This window comes from Bubalus bubalis, chromosome 21 (assembly GCF_019923935.1).
Source record: "Bubalus bubalis isolate 160015118507 breed Murrah chromosome 21, NDDB_SH_1, whole genome shotgun sequence".
In the NCBI taxonomy this organism is placed as follows: Eukaryota; Metazoa; Chordata; class Mammalia; order Artiodactyla; family Bovidae; genus Bubalus; species Bubalus bubalis.
Window position 1 is genome coordinate 21844129 of NC_059177.1, and position 18559 is coordinate 21862687.

The window sequence follows — 18559 nt, forward strand, 5'->3', positions numbered from 1 at the left end:
TGATGGACGTGAGTCTGAGGGAACTCCGGGAGTTGGTGATGGACAGGGAGGCCTGGCGTGCTGCGATTCATGGGGTCGCAAAGAGTCAGACACGACTGAGCGACTGAACTGAACTGAACTGAACTGACCTGACCTGGAGAGAAGTGGAGAGAGGACAGCTCTCAAGGCCACTTCTCAAGTCAGCCTGGGGCTTGGCCCCTTTAAGGAGGGCGGGGACACGTGACCTACAAGGTCACATGGCTCGCGGGACAACATGGCTGCGCCCGCGCTAGGGCCAGCTCGAGAATGCGGCGCCGGGCTCACTCTCGTCCTCTTGTTGTCGCTGTTCTTGCTGCTAGGCTGGGCGGCGGGGGGCGAAGAGGCTGGGCCTGAGGCAGGCGCGCCGTCCCTCGCGGGCTCCTGCGGTTGTGGCAATCCCCAGCGGCCCGGGGCCCAGGGAAGCTCGGCAGCCGCGCACCGATACTCCCGGGAGGCGAACGCCCCGGGCTCGGTCCCCGGAGGGCGGCCATCCCCACCCACCAAGGTGCTCTCTCTATTCCCTGATGATGGGTGGGGGTCCCCAGGTTCCTCGACAGGGTTGGGATGGATAAACCAAGTGGTTGGAGGAGGGCAAGTAAAGATTGTAATCACATCGCCAAGTCGCGCACTGGCTGATCTAGTTTGATGAGAAGTTCCTTCGCCCTCCAAAACAGCTGGGTCTTGGGGCTCTGCCTAATTCTGAGCATTAGATAGTTAGGTTTGAGGACAGTTGTCTCTCCTTTTCTTGTCTTTTATTTCCTACTTCCTCTTCTTTCAACCCCGTCTTCTTGATGAGGTTCTCCGAATTTTAAGTTAGACAGATGTAGGGTTAGACTTCCCAGGTGGTGCCAGGGTAAAGAATCCATCTGCCAATGCAGGAGACTGGGGTTTGATCCCTGGGTTGGGAAGATCCAGTGTAGTAGGACATGGCAACCCATTCCAGTATTCTTGCCTGGAAATTCCATGGACAGAGGAGTCCTAGGTTCCTCTCATTAATTGTGAAGGAATCAGGACACTGGGTGTCAGTATCTGTAACAATGTTGTATACTTACTGGTAGTCTCTTACTGTAGACTCTGCTTCTTGAGGACTTGTCCTATTTATTCTGCTGTCCCTAGCACTTTAGCACATGTGAAGAACTAAGTAAAACAGTAGTAGTAGTTGTTGTTGTTGAGTTGCTAAGTCGTGTCCAGCTCTTGTAACCCTGTGGACTGTAGCTTGCCAGACTTCTCTGTGGGATTTCCCAGGCAAGAATACTAGAGTGGGTTTCCAGTTCCTGCTCCAGGGGATCTTCCCAACTCAGGGATGGGACCCGGGTCTCCTTCACTGGCAGGCGGACTCTACCACTGAGCCGCCCGGGAAGTCTCCTGCAGACCTTACCGAATCTCTTTCCTTTCTGTCCCTTCAGTATTTCCATATGCGGACACAGTAATATCTGTTTACTCTGATATAATGATTACCAAAGATACTTGTCTGCTGGTGTCTCGCCCCAAGTAGGTTGTGAGAGTGATGGGGGTCAGGACCATAATCTCGTGACTCTGTATAGAGTGTTAGGAGGTTGGTAGCTGGACTCTTTTTGTTTCTCCATCCTGTATTGTAATTATTGGCATTTAAATTTTTGTTGTTCCTCAAAGGATGCCCTGGATTATTAGCATTTATCTTTTGTGTGGTAAGGAGCTTTGGTTACAATTACAGTGTGTGTTGGCCATATTCCTCTAACTTGAATGGTAATTGATAGTCTGTCTCTCCTGTGAGAAAGCCATGGGTTGCTCTGCTCTGTGACAGGGTTGTTGTCTTATTTGCATGTACACTGGTCTGTGTCAAACTTTTACCAAGGACCTTCTGGACAGTACTGAACATTCCTCATTTTAAAAGGTCCAATGTCTGATTGATCCCAGAATCGGATGTAGGTATCTTTTGAATTACATTTTTAAGATACGCTTTTTTTTTTAGCCCTTTAGAGTGGTTTCATGTGCAGATTGAGTATTGTATGGGTCATCTTTGGCCATATCTTGCATTCACTTTAAACATTAATTAAATTAATTATATTTTGTTTTCATGCATTTATTTTATGTTCATTTTTACTTCCATTCAGTTTCTATAATGTTTGGCAGCATCTCAAGTTATTAATAAATTAACAATTGTTGAGAACACAGCTCACAAGCCTTGAAGGACTCCTAAACTTAATTCTTGAACATGAAATGGACTTCTTATCAAGACGAAGGACTTCTTGGGAGGCTATTCTTTGTCTCTCTGTTTTCCTTGGTTTTCAGTGTTTTAGTTTATGTGCAAATGACTTTAGTCTCATTCTGACACCGATTTATTCTGAATTTTGGAAGTCCAGTATTATGGGAGAGATACGTGGTCCTAGTGATAACACTTTTTCCTCTTGATTTTCTTTCTTCTTTTAGAAAAAGGATTTTTCTTTTTGAGCAGTTTTAGGTTCAGAACAAAATTGAGAGGAAGGTAAAGAGATTTCCTGTGTATTCCCTGCCTCAACATATGCATAGCCTTTCCCATTATCAACATCCTCCACTACAGTGATACGTTTGTTACAACTGATAAACCTACATTGATATATCATAATCACCCAAAGTCATTACATTTGACCCTTTAAAAACATATAGGTTAGGGACACTGGCTCCTTGTGCAGTCAGAAATCCTTGTATAACTTTATGGTTGGCCCTCCATATCTGCGGTTCTGCATTCCAGGATTCCACAAACTGCAGATCATGTATGACAGTACTGAAGTATGTATCTTTTGAAAAAAAAATACATATGATTGTACCCTCGCAGTTCATACCTGTGTTGTTCAGCAATCAACTGTAATATACTTTAGGGTTCGCTCTTGGTGTTGAACGTTTTATAGGTTTAGACAAATGTACAGTGACATATATTCATCACTATAGTATCATGCAGAATATTTTATTGCCCTTAAAATCCTCTGTGCTCTGCCTATTCATCCCTCTTCCTCCTCCCCACTGGCAACCACTATCTTTTTACTGTCTCCTTAAGTTTTGCCTTTTCTGTAATATATTTGGAATCATACGATATATATCCTTTTCAGGTGGAGTTCTTTCACTTAGGAATATGCATTTAAGTTTCCTCCATGCCTTTTCATAGCTTGATAGCTATTTATTTTTAGTGCTGAATTATGATGCATTGTCTGGATGTACCACAGTTTATCCATTCACTTACTGAGGGGCATCTTGCTTCCTTCTGAGTTTTGACAATTATGAATAAAGCTGCTATAAACATCTGGGTGAAGGTTTCTTGTGTGTATATAAAATTTACAGCTCCTTTGGGTAAATTCCAAGGAATGTGATTATTGGATCATATAGCAAGAGTATGTTTAGTTTTGTAAGAAACTGCCAAACTGTCTTCTAAAGTGTCTGTACCATTGTGCATTCTTACCAGCAGTGTATGAGAATTCCTGTTGCTGCACACCCTTGTCAGCATTTGGTCTTGTCAGTGTTTCCAGTTTTAGCCATTCTAAGATGTGTTATAATGGTATCTTGTTTTAATTTGCATTTTTTGGTTGACATGCTGAGCATCTTTGCCACCTGTATATCTTCTTTGATGAGGTGTCTGTTAAGGTCTTGGCTTTTTTTATCAGATTGTTTTCTTATTGTTGAGTTTTGAAAGTTGTTTACTTTGGATAACAGTCTTTTGTCAGATGTGTCATCAGCAAATATTTTCTGCCAGTCTGTTGCTTGTCTTCACAATTCCTTGACATCATGTTTTGAAGAGTGGTCTGTGTCTAGATTTTTTGTTTGTTTCCATGTGAATGTCCAGTTGTACCAACATTTGTTGAAAAGACTGCTGTAGCTCTGTTGTATTGCTTTTGCTCCTTTGTCAAAGATCATTTGATTGTGTTTATGGAGGTCTATCGGAGAAGGCAATGGCACCCCACTCCAGTACTCTTGCCTGGAAAATCCCATGGACGGAGGAGTCTGGTAGGCTGCAGTCCATGGGGTCGCTAAGAGTCGGACATGACTGAGCGACTTGACTTTCACTTTTCACTTTCATGCATTGGAGAAGGAAATGGCAACCCACTCCAGCGTTCTTGCCTGGAGAATCCCAGGGACGGGGGAGCCTGGTGGGCTGCCATCTGTGGGGCCGCACAGAGTCGGACACGACTGAAGTGACTTAGCAGTAGCAGCAGTATGAAGGTCTATTTCTGGTCTCTCTCTGCAGTTCCATTAATCTAGTTGTATGTTCTTTAACCCGTGCATGTCTTGGTTACTCTAGTTTTATAGTATGTCTTGAAGTTGCATAATATCTTTCCTCCAACTTTGTTTTGCTCATCAATATTGTGTTGGTTCTTCTAGATCTTTTGCCTCTACCTATAAACTTGAGTATCATATTATTGATATCGATCAAATAACCTGCTGGGATTTTGATTGAGGTTGTATTGAATCTGTTTTTTCTTTATTTAGTTTAATTCAACAAATTTTTATTTAATACACACGTAAGACTGTGTCCTGTGTAATGGGCATAAAGAAAAGAAAGACTTATGCCCTACCTCAAGGCATTTACTTGTTGGTAGGTCTCTCTTTCTTCTCTTTCTGTCTCTCTCTCTCACACACACAGATTCACGAGTACATGCAAGCATCATTTTTCTATCGTGACTGCGCTCTAGGAGGAGTATGTACAAAGCAGTTAGGAGGTGCTCAAAGAAAAGATTCATTAAGCTAGGCTTTGGAGGAAACATTTTCAGCAGTTGGGGATGGCGGGGCAGCTTGAAGGACCTTGCAAGAAGGAGAATAGCATGGGTACAGACAAATCATTTTACAAATGCATTGGTGTATTCTAGGAAATGTAAGTAATTTAAGGTTTCTGGGGGTGACATTTTCACCCTATTTCATGTAACACCTTTTAGGTGTGAGGTGTTTTTTTTGATATATTTTAATTTAACGAGCACTTGGCAAGATGAGGTACACAAAGAAGTAAATAGCATTGGGCTTTACTCTCAAGGAATTTAGTTTCACTAGAAAGTTAAGGCAGCAAGAATTGTCTGGGAAACAACAGAGATACTTTCAAATTTTACTTAAGTTCCCTCCAGTTAACAAAATATACAGTGCTCTTTGAGAAAGCTTTTCTAACAGTGTTCTACACTGCTGATTATTTTATAAAAAGGTATCAAAATATTTTAATTTCCATGTATCATTTACAATAGTTGTTTGATGTGGCATTGAGGATAATGAGATGATAAAATTGTATGTGCCATCTCTGTTTGTATAGGTGAAGTCAGTTGATTTCCTGTCTGAGAATGGTTTGATAGGGTAATGCTGACCCAGGTGTCAAGGCGTGATTGAATGCCCTCTCCTCTCTGACCCCTTTCCTCCAGGAAGAAGTAGTGTTTTTAATCCTCTGTGTTCTCAAGTATTTTGTCATTGTTTGAGGGAAACGTGTATATTTTCTTTAAAGTAGTGTTATTTGTGTAATTGTTTGATGTCTCATTCTGCATGGGAAGCAATTTTTTAGTCCTGCTTTAATCTCTGTATCCTCTGAGTGCTTTACACATTTAAGGATGGTATAACAATTTCTGGAATGAGCTTACCTTTTTGTTGTTACTGGCTACAATACTGAGAAACTGCCAAGGGAATAAAGGGTATCACATACTTTTTAAAGAAACCTTTGGCAAATAGTCTTTTTGCTGTATCTCATCCTCCCAAGGATCCTGCGAGATATTATCCCCCAGTTTACAGATGTAACAACTGAGGCCGAATAGAATCATAAACTCACAGGGCTTAAAGGGGCTTTAATGTCATTTAATCTGCGATTAGTGGCAGCAGAGTGAGAGGATGATGGAGGTAGATAAGTCTTACATAGATAGTTAAGGCAGCACTTTGTGGGCAGAACCAAGGAGCTTGGTTCTCTTGTCCACTCAGCTTCCTCCACATCTTTTAGCTTTTTGCTTAGGTTTGAGGAGAGCAAAGAGGGAAAAAGGAGAGTGCTACACAAAAGAGCTGCATATAAGTTAATTTTGTTTTTGTGTATAAAACAAAAGCCCGAACTTTGTTCTGCAGTTATGGGAACATTGGTTTCCAGGTTACTTTAACTGAAATATGCTGCTGACACGTGGAGTTTGTTCTTTAACAAATAATCTCAATTATTTGACTTACTTCCTTTCAGAAGACCAGACCTAGTGAATGTATTGATGAAAATGCATCTATTTCAGAGCTGACTTTAAAAGTTTAGGTTTTTTACTTTTAAGCTGTGCATATGAGTATGCCAGCAGCACACGAGGTAACTGTTATAATATTTAAATATACCTAACTTTCTCTGTTAAAAAAAAACAACACAGAGGCAAGTGAAAGAAAAGATTCTTAAAACTAGCTTCTTTTTATTGTTGTTCAGTTCCTAAGTCGTATCCAACTCTTTGACCCCATGAACTGCAGCATGCCAGGCTTCCCTGTCCTTCACTGTCTCCCAGAGTTTGCTCAAACTCATGTCCATTGAATCGGTGATGCCATCCAACGGTCTCATCCTCTGCCACTCCCTTCTGCCCTCAGTCTTTCCCAGCATCAGTGTCTTTTCTAGTGAGTCTGCTCTTTGCTTCAGGTGACCAAAATGTTGGGAGCTTCATCATTAGCATCAGTCCTTCCAATGAATATTCAGGGTTGATTTCCATTAGACTTGATTGGTTTGATCTCCTTGCTGTCCAGGGGACCCTCAAGAGTGATAAAAAACTGGGGGAGGGGCTCTCACGACTGGGAAGTTCAAGTGCAGCTGTGGCCCCAGACAAAGCTGGATCCAGGACCTCAGGCAGCATCTCAAGGTCTCTCCTTCTGGCTCTCTCTTGGCAACTCTTCTTTCTTCTGTGTAGGCTTCACGTTCGGGTAGTATCCCTTCTTAGTTCAGTTTAGTTCAGTCGCTCAGCCCTGTCCAACTCTTTGCGACCCCATGGACTGCAGCACGCCGGGCCTCCCTGTCCATCACCAACTCCCGGAGTTTACTCAGACTCATATCCATTGAGTCGGTGATGCCTTCCAACCATCTCATCCTCTGTTGTCCCCTTCTCCTCCGGCCTTCAATCTTTCCCACCATCAGGGTCTTTTCAAATGAGTCAGTTCTTCGCATCTGGTGGCCAAAGTATTGGAGTTTCAGCTTCAGCATCCTTTCTACTGATAAAAAAAAAACTGGAAGAAAGAGGTTTTTTCCCCTCATAGCACCAGCAGAAGTTCTGAGATTCACTGTGATTGGGTTGTGTGTCTGTCTCTAATTGTATCCCTATGGTCAAAAGACTGTGGTGATGAAAATCATCAGACCTGAGTCACGGGAGGTGGAGCAGTTATCCAGCTCCCCCCAACACCTGGCATCATACTTTCAGCTGAAGAAGTGGTTTTCAAAGAGATGTCACTTGCTCTTAGAAGCACAGGAAGGAATGGGTGCCAGGTGAGCAAAAATAATAGATGTTCACTGCACCTGGGCAGAGTGTGTAGCCCGAATACAGTCCTAGTAGTAAGAGGGTCACTTTGACTTCACGTGTGCTTTTGGCTTGGCAGTAGCAGAAACTGTGGTGGCAGCGGGGTTTGAGCTGACTGCCAAGGAGGAGTGGACTGTTTGAACCTGGACCTTTATGAAGACGTGGTTAAAGTGGTTCTTTGTATTTGGCTTACAGCTGTGAGACCTGATGCTCCGGGTTTCAATGGAACAGCACTTTACATTTGCAGGACCGAGATTTCACTTCATTAGTATAATTTGGGAATTATGATCTAGTCAGAGTTTTGTGGGCTATTTTTGTCTCTCTCCTCCAGAGTAGAAACTTGGCTTCTTCAGTGTGGGTTATCTCTGACAGTCAATGAAAAAGAGGGGGAAAAAAAAAAACAACCAGGCCAGGAGTCCACAGTGGAAGTCCTGATTGTGTTGGCATTGTTGGTACTCACCTGGAGGGAGAGTGGGATGAGAAACTGAGATAATTGTAAAACTTCATTTGATACAATGAAGCCCACGGCTTCCTGTGGCCCTTGTGTTTGTAGGAAGGTATGAACAACTGTTCTTAGAAAAGGACCTCCTTGTCTGCTGCTGGAAGCTTTTTTTTCCTTTAAGTCCTTTATGAGACATGAAACCTTCTATTAGATCATTTAAATAATCATTTTAAGCTTTCATCTGCAGGCTTCTATTTTTCTACTTCTTTGCAGAGCTGCTTAACATTCTGATTTCTCATCTTAGGACCAAGGGATCTTGTGTCCCAGACGCTTGACAAATGATGAGAATAATGTGGGAACCTAGTTCAGTCTCTGAGCAGAGTCTGTTCAGCAGGTTTCACTGTGATGCAGACATGCTATCCATGTCTGGGATGGTGTTATAGAAGAAGGAGAATTTTTTTTAATTTAAATTTATTTATTTTAATTGGAGGCTAATTGCTTTACAATATTGTGTTGGTTCTGCCACACATCAACATGAATCTGCCACGGGCGTACATGTGTTCCCCATCCTGAACCCCTCTCCCACCTCCCTCCCCGAGAATTTTTATAATTAGGAATAATTCAAATGATACATTTTTCATTGTACTTGTGAAGTCATCTGTTCAGTCAATGAAGTTTCTTCCTCCCCATTTTCCTTCCTCCCTTCCATCCTTCCTTCCTTCCTTGAATTATGCACCATACTAGGAGCTGGGGATACAGAAATGAAAACTTTATTTCTGGTCCCCAAGGAGCCTGGGATCAAGGGCAGGTGTTGGGATAGAATGGTGTTTAACAAAGGACCCCTAATGAGGGGTGTATGCTGAGCCAGCAGAGGGAAATGCAGGCAGGAAAGGCTTTCTGTAGGAGATGATCCTTGAACATGGATGTCATTAACAGAGAGAAGTACAGATAGAGTCCAAGGTGAGAGAGATGGGCTCTGATGCGTCGATATTTTACTCTGAAAGGTGATGGAGAACCCTAAAGAATTTAAGTAGGAAAATGGCATAATCAGATTGACACTATACGGTTTTTTTGAATAGAGAGTACATTACATGGTTTTAAAATTAAAAAATAACTGTGTAGAAGGGTGTATGGTGAAAATTTTTCCACTTACGTAATAACCTTACCTTCTGACAACCACTGTGTGAGTTTCTTGAATATCTTCCCAGAGCGGTATTCTGCAAATGTAAGCAAATACAAAAAGAAGATGTGAATCTATATTTTCCCCCTCACCTCCTTTTCACACAAATGATAACATACCATGCTTTCTTTTTTTTTTTTAAAGTTTAATTTATTTATTTATTTGGAGGATAATTACTTTACAATATTGTGATGGTTTTTTGCCATACATCAACATGAATTGGCCACGAATTGGCCATTGTCCTCTCCATTCCTTATCCCTTTATCCTGGTGCTGCTGCTGCTGCTAAGTTGCTTCAGTCGTGTCTGACTCTGTATGACCCCATAGACGGCAGCCCACCAGGCTCCCCTGTCCCTGGGATTCTTCAGGCAAGAATACTGGAGTGGGTTGCCATTTCCTTCTCCAATGCATGAAGGTGAAAAGTGAAGGTGATCTCTCCATATCTATATATTAAAACTGTCTTTTCTCCCTCAATTTTCCTTCTTTTTCTTTTCTTGTGGCTGCTTAATTTTCCATTTTATGGGTGGCCCACAACTTAGTTAATCATTCCAATACTGAAGAATATTTCGGTTGTTTCCCACCTTTTTCTGTTCCAAGCAGAGCTTCAATAAATTGTGTTGGATATAGAAGACATATTTTGGAAGGTTCAGTAGGGGCTTGGATATTTGTTGTATGAATGATTTGAGTGGAGGGTTGATGGCTTAGAGAGGAGCTAGGAGAAATGTGAAAGTATGAAGCTGGAGGCAAAGGAGCCAATTGTGAGGCTACTGCATTTATTGAGAAACAGTAAAGGGGAGAGATGAGAGGGATATATATTTAGGTGACCCAGTAAAACTGGGTGATTGCTGTACTGTTGGGATTAGCAGATGGTGAGGTCGGGATGACTTCTTAATACATTGGACATTAAAACATTTATTACTTATGTCATAGATGAAAGCAGCTCCATTTTCATTGGGAAATACATGCACAAAATTGAAAGCAACCACCAGTAAAGAGAGTGGAAATAGAGCGTAGGAAACCATGATTACTGATCATTACTTTCTGTTACTTCTGATCTTGTTTTTCGAACTTTTCTGCTCTTATTGCTAAGCCATGTTTTCTGTTTTTGTTCCTACTAGCTATTACTCTTTAGTTTCTTTTTTCTTTTCCTCAAGTCAAACTTTTGTTTTCTAGATCAGAGATCTGACAAATCCTAATCTGCTGAGAAGTGAGTGAATTGTTTTTTCACTCAAATGATGAGCATGTAAGACACTGTGTCTGCAGAGTATATTTCTGATAGATGGTATGATTGTGTTGCTGTTTAGAAATTGAGATACAAATGACATGTCACAAAATTCGCCCTTTGAAAGTTTACAATTTAGTGTTTGTTTTAGTATAGACATAAGGTTTCCACAAGCATCATCACTAATTCTAGGACATTTCATCACTCTGAAAAGAAACCGCATACTCATTAGCACTTATTCCCTCTGCCCACCTCCCTGCAGGCTCTGGCAATCACTAGTCTACTTCCTGTCTCTCTGGCTTCAGCTCTGGGCATTTTGTATAAATGGAATCATACAATATACAGCCTTTTGTGAGTGGATTCTTTCATTTAGCATCATGTTCTCAAGGTTCACCTCTGTGGTACTTCGTTTCTTTTTATGGCTGATTTCTATTTTGTGGATGTGTGACATGTTATTTGTTCATCAGTGGACAAATGGATATTTGGATTGTTTCCACTTTTGGGGTATTATGAATAATGCTGCTATGAACATTACTGTACAGGTTTTTTCATGGACATATGTATTCATTTATCTTGGGTATAATGCTAGAAGTGGAATTGCATGATCATGTGTTAACTCTTTATGTAGCTTTTTGAAGAACTGACATTGTTTTCAGTGTAAAAACACTGTAAAGCAGCAGTGTTACTTTACATTTCTACCAGCACTGTAAAGGGTTGCAATTTTCCTCCATCTTTGTCGATGCTTGTTCTTATCTGTGTTTCTGGTTACAGCTGTGCTGGTGGGTGTGAAGTGGAATCGCACTGTAGATTTTGTCTGCATTTCCCCAATGATGCTGACCTTGGACCTGTGTTTATTAACTGAAAATTTTAGGTGTGATCCTCAGATCTTATGTTTAGTGCTAGGACAACATGTGAACAAGGTAGCCTCTCTTGCTGCCCTCTAGGGGTTTAGAATTTATAGAAAACAGTTGTTGTTCAGTCATTAAGTCATGTCTGACTCTTTGCGACCCCATGGACTACAGCACGCCAGGCTTCTCTGTCCTTCACTATCTCCCGGAGCTTGCTCAAACTCATGTCCATTGAGTCAGTGATGCCATCCAACCATCTCATCCTCTGTTCCCCCCTTCTCCTCCTGCATTCAGTCTTTCCCAGCATCAGGGTCTTTTCCAGTGAATCAACTCTTTACATCAGGTGGCCAAAGTATTAGAGCTTCAGCTTCAGCATCAGTTCTTCAAATGAATATTCAGGACTGATCTCCTTGAGGATGGGCTGGTTGGATCTCCTTGCAGTCCAAGGGACTCTCAAGAGTATTCTCCAGCACCCCAGTTCAAAAGCATCATTTCTTTGGTGCTCAGCCTTCTTTACGGTTCAACTCTCATATCCATACATGACTTACTGGAAAAACTATAGCTTTGACTATACGGATCTTTGTCAGCAAAGTGATGTCTCTGCTTTTTAATACGCTGTCTAATAGATAGAAACAAAGTAACTGCAGTTAGAGTTTTGCTAAGGTGTTAAAAAAGGACAAGGCATAGTCCTTTAGTAAATGTTTTAGATTTTCCATTTGAGTGATTTAGGTCTTTTCCATTATCATTGGCAACCTCGATTGACTGAGTTGGTTTTAAAAGATATTACATGTGGCATTTTTATATTTGCTTTTTAAAACAGCTTAAAAGGAATAAGAACATAGTAAAGGAGGAAAACACACTGATGTATAAAGTGAAGCGAAGTGAAGTCGCTCAGTTGTGTCTGACTCTTTGCAACTCCATGGATTGTAGCCTTCCAGGCTCCTCTGTCCTTGGGATTTTCCAGGCAAGAGTACTGGAGTGGGGTGCCATTTCCTTCAGATGTATAAACAAGTGGAATATGCTCCCTGCCTCTGACCTCCAGTCATTAGGAGCTTGGTGACTTTTGCTCTAAACCTGCTTCCATGGTGTGTGCAGGTATTTTTTTTTTTAATTTTTATTTATTTATTTGGCTGCGCCACTTCCTAGTTGCAGTATGTGGGATCTAGTTCCCCAACCAGGTATTGAACCCTGCCCCTCCCTGCATTGGGAGCACAGAGTGTTAGCCACTGGACCAACAGGGAAGCCCTTTTTATTTTTCATTTATTTATTTGTGTGTGTGTGTGCAGATATATATTATGAAGAGTTTTTTCTAGATATATTACTGTGCTAAAGACTCTTCACTTCCTTTTGTGACTAGCCGTTCGCTGGAGTGTGGACTTACCTTACTCATCTCTCAGTGGCTTTTGTGGCGGGGTTCGCTCCCCGTCTGGTGCTCACCGCGTGCTGGCACTTTACACGTGGCCCGGGTTTACTCTGGCTGCAGTGGCCTGACTTCCCGTGTTTCCCCTTTCGCTGCAGATGGTCCCCATCCCTGCCGGCGTGTTTACAATGGGCACAGATGATCCTCAGATAAAGCAGGATGGGGAAGCACCTGCGAGGAGAGTTGCTATTGATGCCTTTTACATGGATGCCTATGAAGTCAGTAATGCTGAATTTGAGAAGTTTGTGAACTCAACTGGCTATTTGACAGAGGTAACGGGATTGGGATGGGGAGGAACGACTTCATCTGTTGGCCACTTTTCACTGTGTTCCCAGTGCTGTGCCAAGCACTTTATATATGTTTCATCTAATTGTTGTTTTCATAGAAACCCAGCGAGGCAGGTTACTTTTCAAGTGGTAAACGGGGGATTATCAAAGCATCTTGCCCTGAGTCCCGTAGCTGGTTAGTGGTGAGGCTGAGGTTCAGGCCTTGCCAGTGTGACCCCAGCACCTGTCTTTTTAGCCTTGATGCTCTGGTGTGTCAGTGCTCTAATATGCCAAAGGGTGCCACTGTCCGCTCAGGCTTTTTGAGATAACAGCATGTAAAGTAAGGCCACTCTTCCCTCTCAAAAAATTATAGTTCGTCTGTTTTGGAAGCATGGCATAATTCATAAGTGATAGATGAAGAAGTGCAGCTTTTCATTTTTGTGGTTTTATTCCAGTGCCTGAAGACACAGAAGGTTTCCTTCGGCAATTCCAACGTCTGCTGTGGCTGCTGAATCACAGAGCAGTGTTCTGAAAGCAGCTGTTTGTACTCAGTGGCACTAGGAAGAGGGAGGCTTTCTAGATGATGGAAGCTTCTGAGTGGCTCAAATATCCTTGTCATATATATATATATAGGTTTCCCATTTTTCTTACCAAAAGATTCTTCCCTTGCTTTCAGTTTGTGGAGTCCCTGCCTTGTTTTGTTTTTGTTTCAGGGTAGAACATCTTTTTTATTTAAAAAAAAAAAATTCAGAGTGAATGCTGAAAGCAAGACAACTTCCAAATTTGGTTTTGCATTTCTTTGGCATTTCCTGAAATATACAGAATGGTTGCCTCTTTGATCCCATTCCTAGTGAGAAGTTTCTGTACTTTTTGTTTCATGAGAATACTCTCAGATCAAGTTCCTTAATAGTCTGCTGAAGTTAGAAGATGGCTTCTAAGGCAGGAAGTTTCCCATGGACTAGGGTTCTTCATCGAGATTAGACAGAATGAGTAGAATTTAGGACGTATAGGAACATGGATGATGGAATACTACATCTGGATTTCTGTTACCCTCTAACTGAAATTGAGCATGTCCTTTAATTAGGAAGTAGACAATGTGGTACAGAAATGGCAGCAATGCCTGTGTCTTTGTCCTCAGCAGAAATCACAGACACTTTGTGTCACATTATTCTTATCTCAGAGATCTTAACCTTAAAATTACTTGTATTCATCCCCACCTTGCTACTGCTGCTGCTAAGTTGCTTCGTGTCCGACTCTGTGCGACCCCATAGATGGCAGCCCACCAGGCTCCCCTGTCCCTGGGATTCTCCAGGCAAGAACACTGGAGTGGGTTGCCATTTCCTTCTCCAATGCATGAAAGTGAAAAGTGAAAGTCAAGTCGCTCAGTCGTGTCTGACTCTTAGCGACCCCTTGGACTGCAGCCTACCAGGCTCCTCTGTCCATGGGGTTTTCCAGGCAAGAGTACTGGAGTGGGGTGCCATTGCCTTCTCCATCCCCACCTTAGAAATGATAATTATGAGACCTGCCACTAGATCTTATTTAATATATTAAAAAATAAAAAAAGGCAGACATATACATATAGACACACACCTGTATGTGTTACTATAGCACACATTTGTTTTATGAATATTTTGATATAACTCGCTTTCTTTGTAATTGTGTTGATTTTGTTTTATACACTTCACCCGACTGCCACAAGGGCCTAGGGAACTAAAAGGGTTAAAGCCCTGGCTTTGGATAAAATACTTCATATTTTTATGCCACTATACAGTTGTTTTTTTGTTTTTGTTTTTTCCATTTCTCCAGCTTCATTTTACATCCCACTTCCATTGCTCATCACATTCTGATCCTGCTGTTCTTGTTTCTGTTCTTTGCGAACTGGACACTCTTTACCATCTTTGGGGCACAGCCCATACTCTTCCCTGCTTGGAATTTCCTGCCTGTCCCTCTTTTGCATGGCTGGCTTCTTCTCATTCTCGAGTCATCTCATCTTAAATATCCTTCTCAGGGAGGCTTCCTCTGCCCACTCTCTCAAAAGGAGACTTTTCTCAGTACTCTCCACTTTACAATGTCACATAAAGTTGTACTTATTTTCTTCCATTCTTTTTTCAACTTGACTTTTGTTCTAAGTGCTCCATATATAAGTGCTCTAAGGTCAGAGTCCATGCCTATGTAATATTGACCTTGTATCTATGTCATGTAGCCCAAAGGTGGGCATCTGGTAGGTCTTTGATCAATGTTGTTGAATGAGGGACTGGTTCGGGTTTTTAGACATGGTGATGCCACAAGGGAATACAGGAAGAAGAGCTGGGATGCATAAAAGTTGATGAGCTTGAATCAGGAAAAAGAATTTGAGGTGTTCATAAGGCCTGAAATCCAGGGATGTAGCGGGAAGTTACGCTCATCTAGTGAGGAGAGGATATGTATGCAGGTAGAGATCTGAGCATCATTTCAAGTGCTGGCAGTGGTTAAAATGATGAGATTGCCAGAGTTTGTCCAGCAGCAGGTCTGTGTCTCTCAAGTGGGATCTCTTAGACCACCTATATTAGAGTCACCAGCTTAGCTGTGCAGATTCCTTTGCCTCACCCTAGACCTCCAGAATCAGAAGCTCTGGGCTTGGGGAGCTGTGATGTGTAGTGGCAACAAGTTTGCCAGCTGATCTCAACTGCACAGAGCCCAAGAGCCGCTGGAATAGAGTAAGAAGAGCAGAGAGGCAGGGTAGAATATCAGGGAGCAACAGTGTTTTAGGGGCTAGAAGGAGAGCCCACGTATTTCAGGAGATGAGTAGGAAGAATCCAAAGGAGGAAGAAAACCGGAAGAGTAGAACCCTGGAAACCAAGAGGCTACTTTGCACATTTGCTCACTGGGGCCACATGCAGCAAAGAAAACCAAGTAGATACAGACTTGAGACAGTAACGTTAAATAAAAATGATTAAAATACATATTTCTACCTGGTGTTCAGGTTGGCCACTTGAGATTTATCAGCACAGTGGACACCTTAGTGGAGCTAGAATGTGTCAGAATAGCAGCAAACAGTGCCATTTGCTTCTTTTAGCTAAATTCCTGGAGTAGAACAAAGGAAAGGTTGATATGTGATCTGATATGTAAAGAATCCTGTTATTTTCCAAAGTCATTTGTAATACTTGGGGAGATGTGTTTCCATCAACAGAGACAATCACAGGCTCAAAAGCTAATCTCTTCCAGTCTGCATCCTTATCAGCTGCATGAGCCTAAAATGAAAATGGGCTCTGTAAGTGACACTAACCTGTTTTAATAGGAAGCCAGATGCTTTAATGTCATTTCTGAATCCTTTGGGAGGTCATATGACAAAATTAAGTTCATTTGGACAAGAAGAACCACTCGAGTAGCGTACACAGAAAATGGCACTTGTGAAATGTGTTACTGCAAACTTTTCTGCATTTTTATTTCCCTTCTTTCCTTCAGGCTGAGAAGTTTGGTGACTCCTTCGTTTTTGAAGGCATGTTGAGTGAGCAGGTGAAGTCTGACATCCAGCAGGCAGTAAGTAATGTTTTAACAGGCTCATATTTCTCTATTGCGCGTTAGAAACGGCTTGGGTGAAAAATCCAAACTACAAGTCCTTCCCCTCCCCCCAGGTAGCTCACCATTTTCCTGCTATAGGTTTTCCCCTAGGACAGGCCTATGGACCAGGACACTGTGTCTTGAAGAAAATAACCGACCTGGGATAGTGTCTAACGTGTGGAGTCTGACTTGAGCTGCTGTCTTGTACCTGGGCTTTAAACCCTTCTGGGTTTCTTTTACTTACAGGCATTTCTAGAGTGGAGGGTTAAATGTGTATTTTTTTTTTCTTCAGTTTACTTCTGTTCTTAAAATCTTGGGCTCATCAGGTGTTGGTATGGAGAGAGAGCGCCCTTTTAAAGGATTCTTGAATTCACATGATCAGAGTAGCATTTATGAAAGGGGCCCTTTGCTCTGGATGATCACAGGAAATTGAGGCCAGAACCTGGTTCTTACCATCTGGGGTGAACCCTCTCTTAGGGGGACCCAGGGGAGTCGTGGAAGCAGTGGATGAGGCCTCTAGAAGCACCTGTGTGGTGAGGGGAGCTCAGGGTTTCTGTTGCAGACATTTTAGTAGGTTTGTGTATATTTGAAGTGAAAGTGAAAAGTGAAAGTGTTAGTCACTCAGTCGTGTCTGACTCTGCGACCCTATGGACTGTAGCCCATCAGGCTCCTCTGTCCATGGGATTCTCCAGGCAAAAATACTCGAGGGGGTTGCCATGCCCTCCTCCAGGAGATCTTCCCAAGCCAGGGGTTGAACCCAGGTCTCCTGCTTTGTAGGCGGATTCTTTACTGTCTGTGTATATTTGAGTATATATTTACTCATCTGCTTCATGAGAAGGCGGAAAATATACAAGGGAAGGAGGGAGGGGTAGGGTAAGCTGGAAAGCGGGAGGTTCATGAAACAGGGCTGAGGATGCAGAAGAAGCAAGAGGTGGTGAGAGAGGAAAGGAAACGGGGTCAGCTGACCCCAGGGAGACTGAATAAAGACCCCGACTTGGAAGATAGGACTTCAGCACTAATCTTCCTTTCTTATACAGGTTCCCTTTCAACTCCTGCCTGAATCTCATCTTTATGTGTTGGCCTCACCGTTCTCTCTTGTGAGCTAACCATCCTGGTTTGACTCATGTAGAAAACCTGGGGGAGTGAGGGGGAAAGATGAGGTAAAACCAGACTTGCTCTCAAGCCATTTTATAGGAGAATCAGGCCTCCTTTGTATATGTATTTCATATTACTTTATTTTTCATTTTATTTTTTGTCCTGCTGCCTTGCAGCATTTGGGATCTTAGTTCCCTAACCAGGGATCTAACCCATGCCCCCTGCATTGAGAGTGCCGAGTCTTAACCAGGGGACCACCGGGGAAGTCCCAATGTTTTAAAAAACATGACCAAGTTCCATCTGAATCTCAAAGTTTTCTTCACAAGTTTACATTACAAGTCTGTTATATATCTGATATACCCTGCCCTCCCTGTCCCCCTTTTTAAAGGGGTTTGAGGTCAGATTGGCTTAGTGTTGATGAGCGAACAGCTCAGGCTGTGAGGTCTTGTTTTGTGATAGGGAGTTCTGATGGGGGAGGGCACTTAGTTTTGTATTTTGTGCTGTCAGATACAAGGCCTCTTGTCAGTTGAGAAGCTCTGAGCGCTTTAGGCATAAAGGCTGATCATTACTAGGCTCTGCTGGTGCCCTGTTAAATCCACAGTGAAGTGTGTGTGCTGGTAACCAGGACGAGGAGAAGCATCTGTTACCCGGTCATAGTGTTGGGCACTCACTTAAGTGCTCATAATGGAAAAAGCAAACCTTTTAAGCATGATTAGAAAGGGCTGGAATGAGTGAAATGAATCTGTCAGTGATTTGAGGGAGCTAAGTTTTTGTTTTTTTCAGCCTCCTCTTAGGTCTTGGCATACCCTCATGCACTAGACCTATTTTTAACCTGGTGTTTCCAAGAGTGTAGAAGAGGAGATGGGCCACTAGGTGACTTTACGTGAAGCAGGTGAATCAAGGTGGTACATGGCCAAACATCAGATCACACAGTCTCAGGCTCAGGGCTCTTGTAAGTTGAGAAGAAAGTCTCATCTGAGTGTTTGCTTGTCACTAAAACTCAGTGAAAGTGAAAGTTGCTCAGTCATGTCCGACTCTTTTCGACCGCAGGGACTATACAGTCCATGGAATGCTCTAGGCCAGAATTCTGGAGTGGATT

General features: G+C 42.4%; 1 protein-coding gene and 1 long non-coding RNA gene across 3 annotated transcripts in view; one reads left to right on the plus strand and one right to left on the minus strand.

The window, feature by feature from the left end:
• Nucleotides 1-220: 220 nt before the first annotated feature.
• The window catches only part of SUMF1 (sulfatase modifying factor 1), a 93797-nt gene continuing 75458 nt past the window's right edge, over nt 221-18559 (plus strand). Inside the window, exons 1-3 of one of the 2 annotated variants that reach the window (XM_044934351.1) lie at nt 222-523; nt 12658-12831; nt 16270-16344. In XM_044934351.1, coding sequence (XP_044790286.1) covers nt 254-523; nt 12658-12831; nt 16270-16344 — 519 coding nt within the window. In that variant the 5' untranslated portion in view covers nt 222-253. Of the gene's footprint in view, nt 524-12657; nt 12832-16269; nt 16345-18559 lie in introns of both variants that reach the window. The other variant, XM_044934352.1, reaches the window with a different exon arrangement.
• On the minus strand, nt 8769-12659 carry LOC123331065. The gene is made up of 3 exons (XR_006547540.1): nt 12521-12659; nt 9057-9107; nt 8769-8907 (listed from the first exon to the last, which is right to left on the minus strand). It is a non-coding gene; the product is annotated as an uncharacterized LOC123331065 (long non-coding RNA).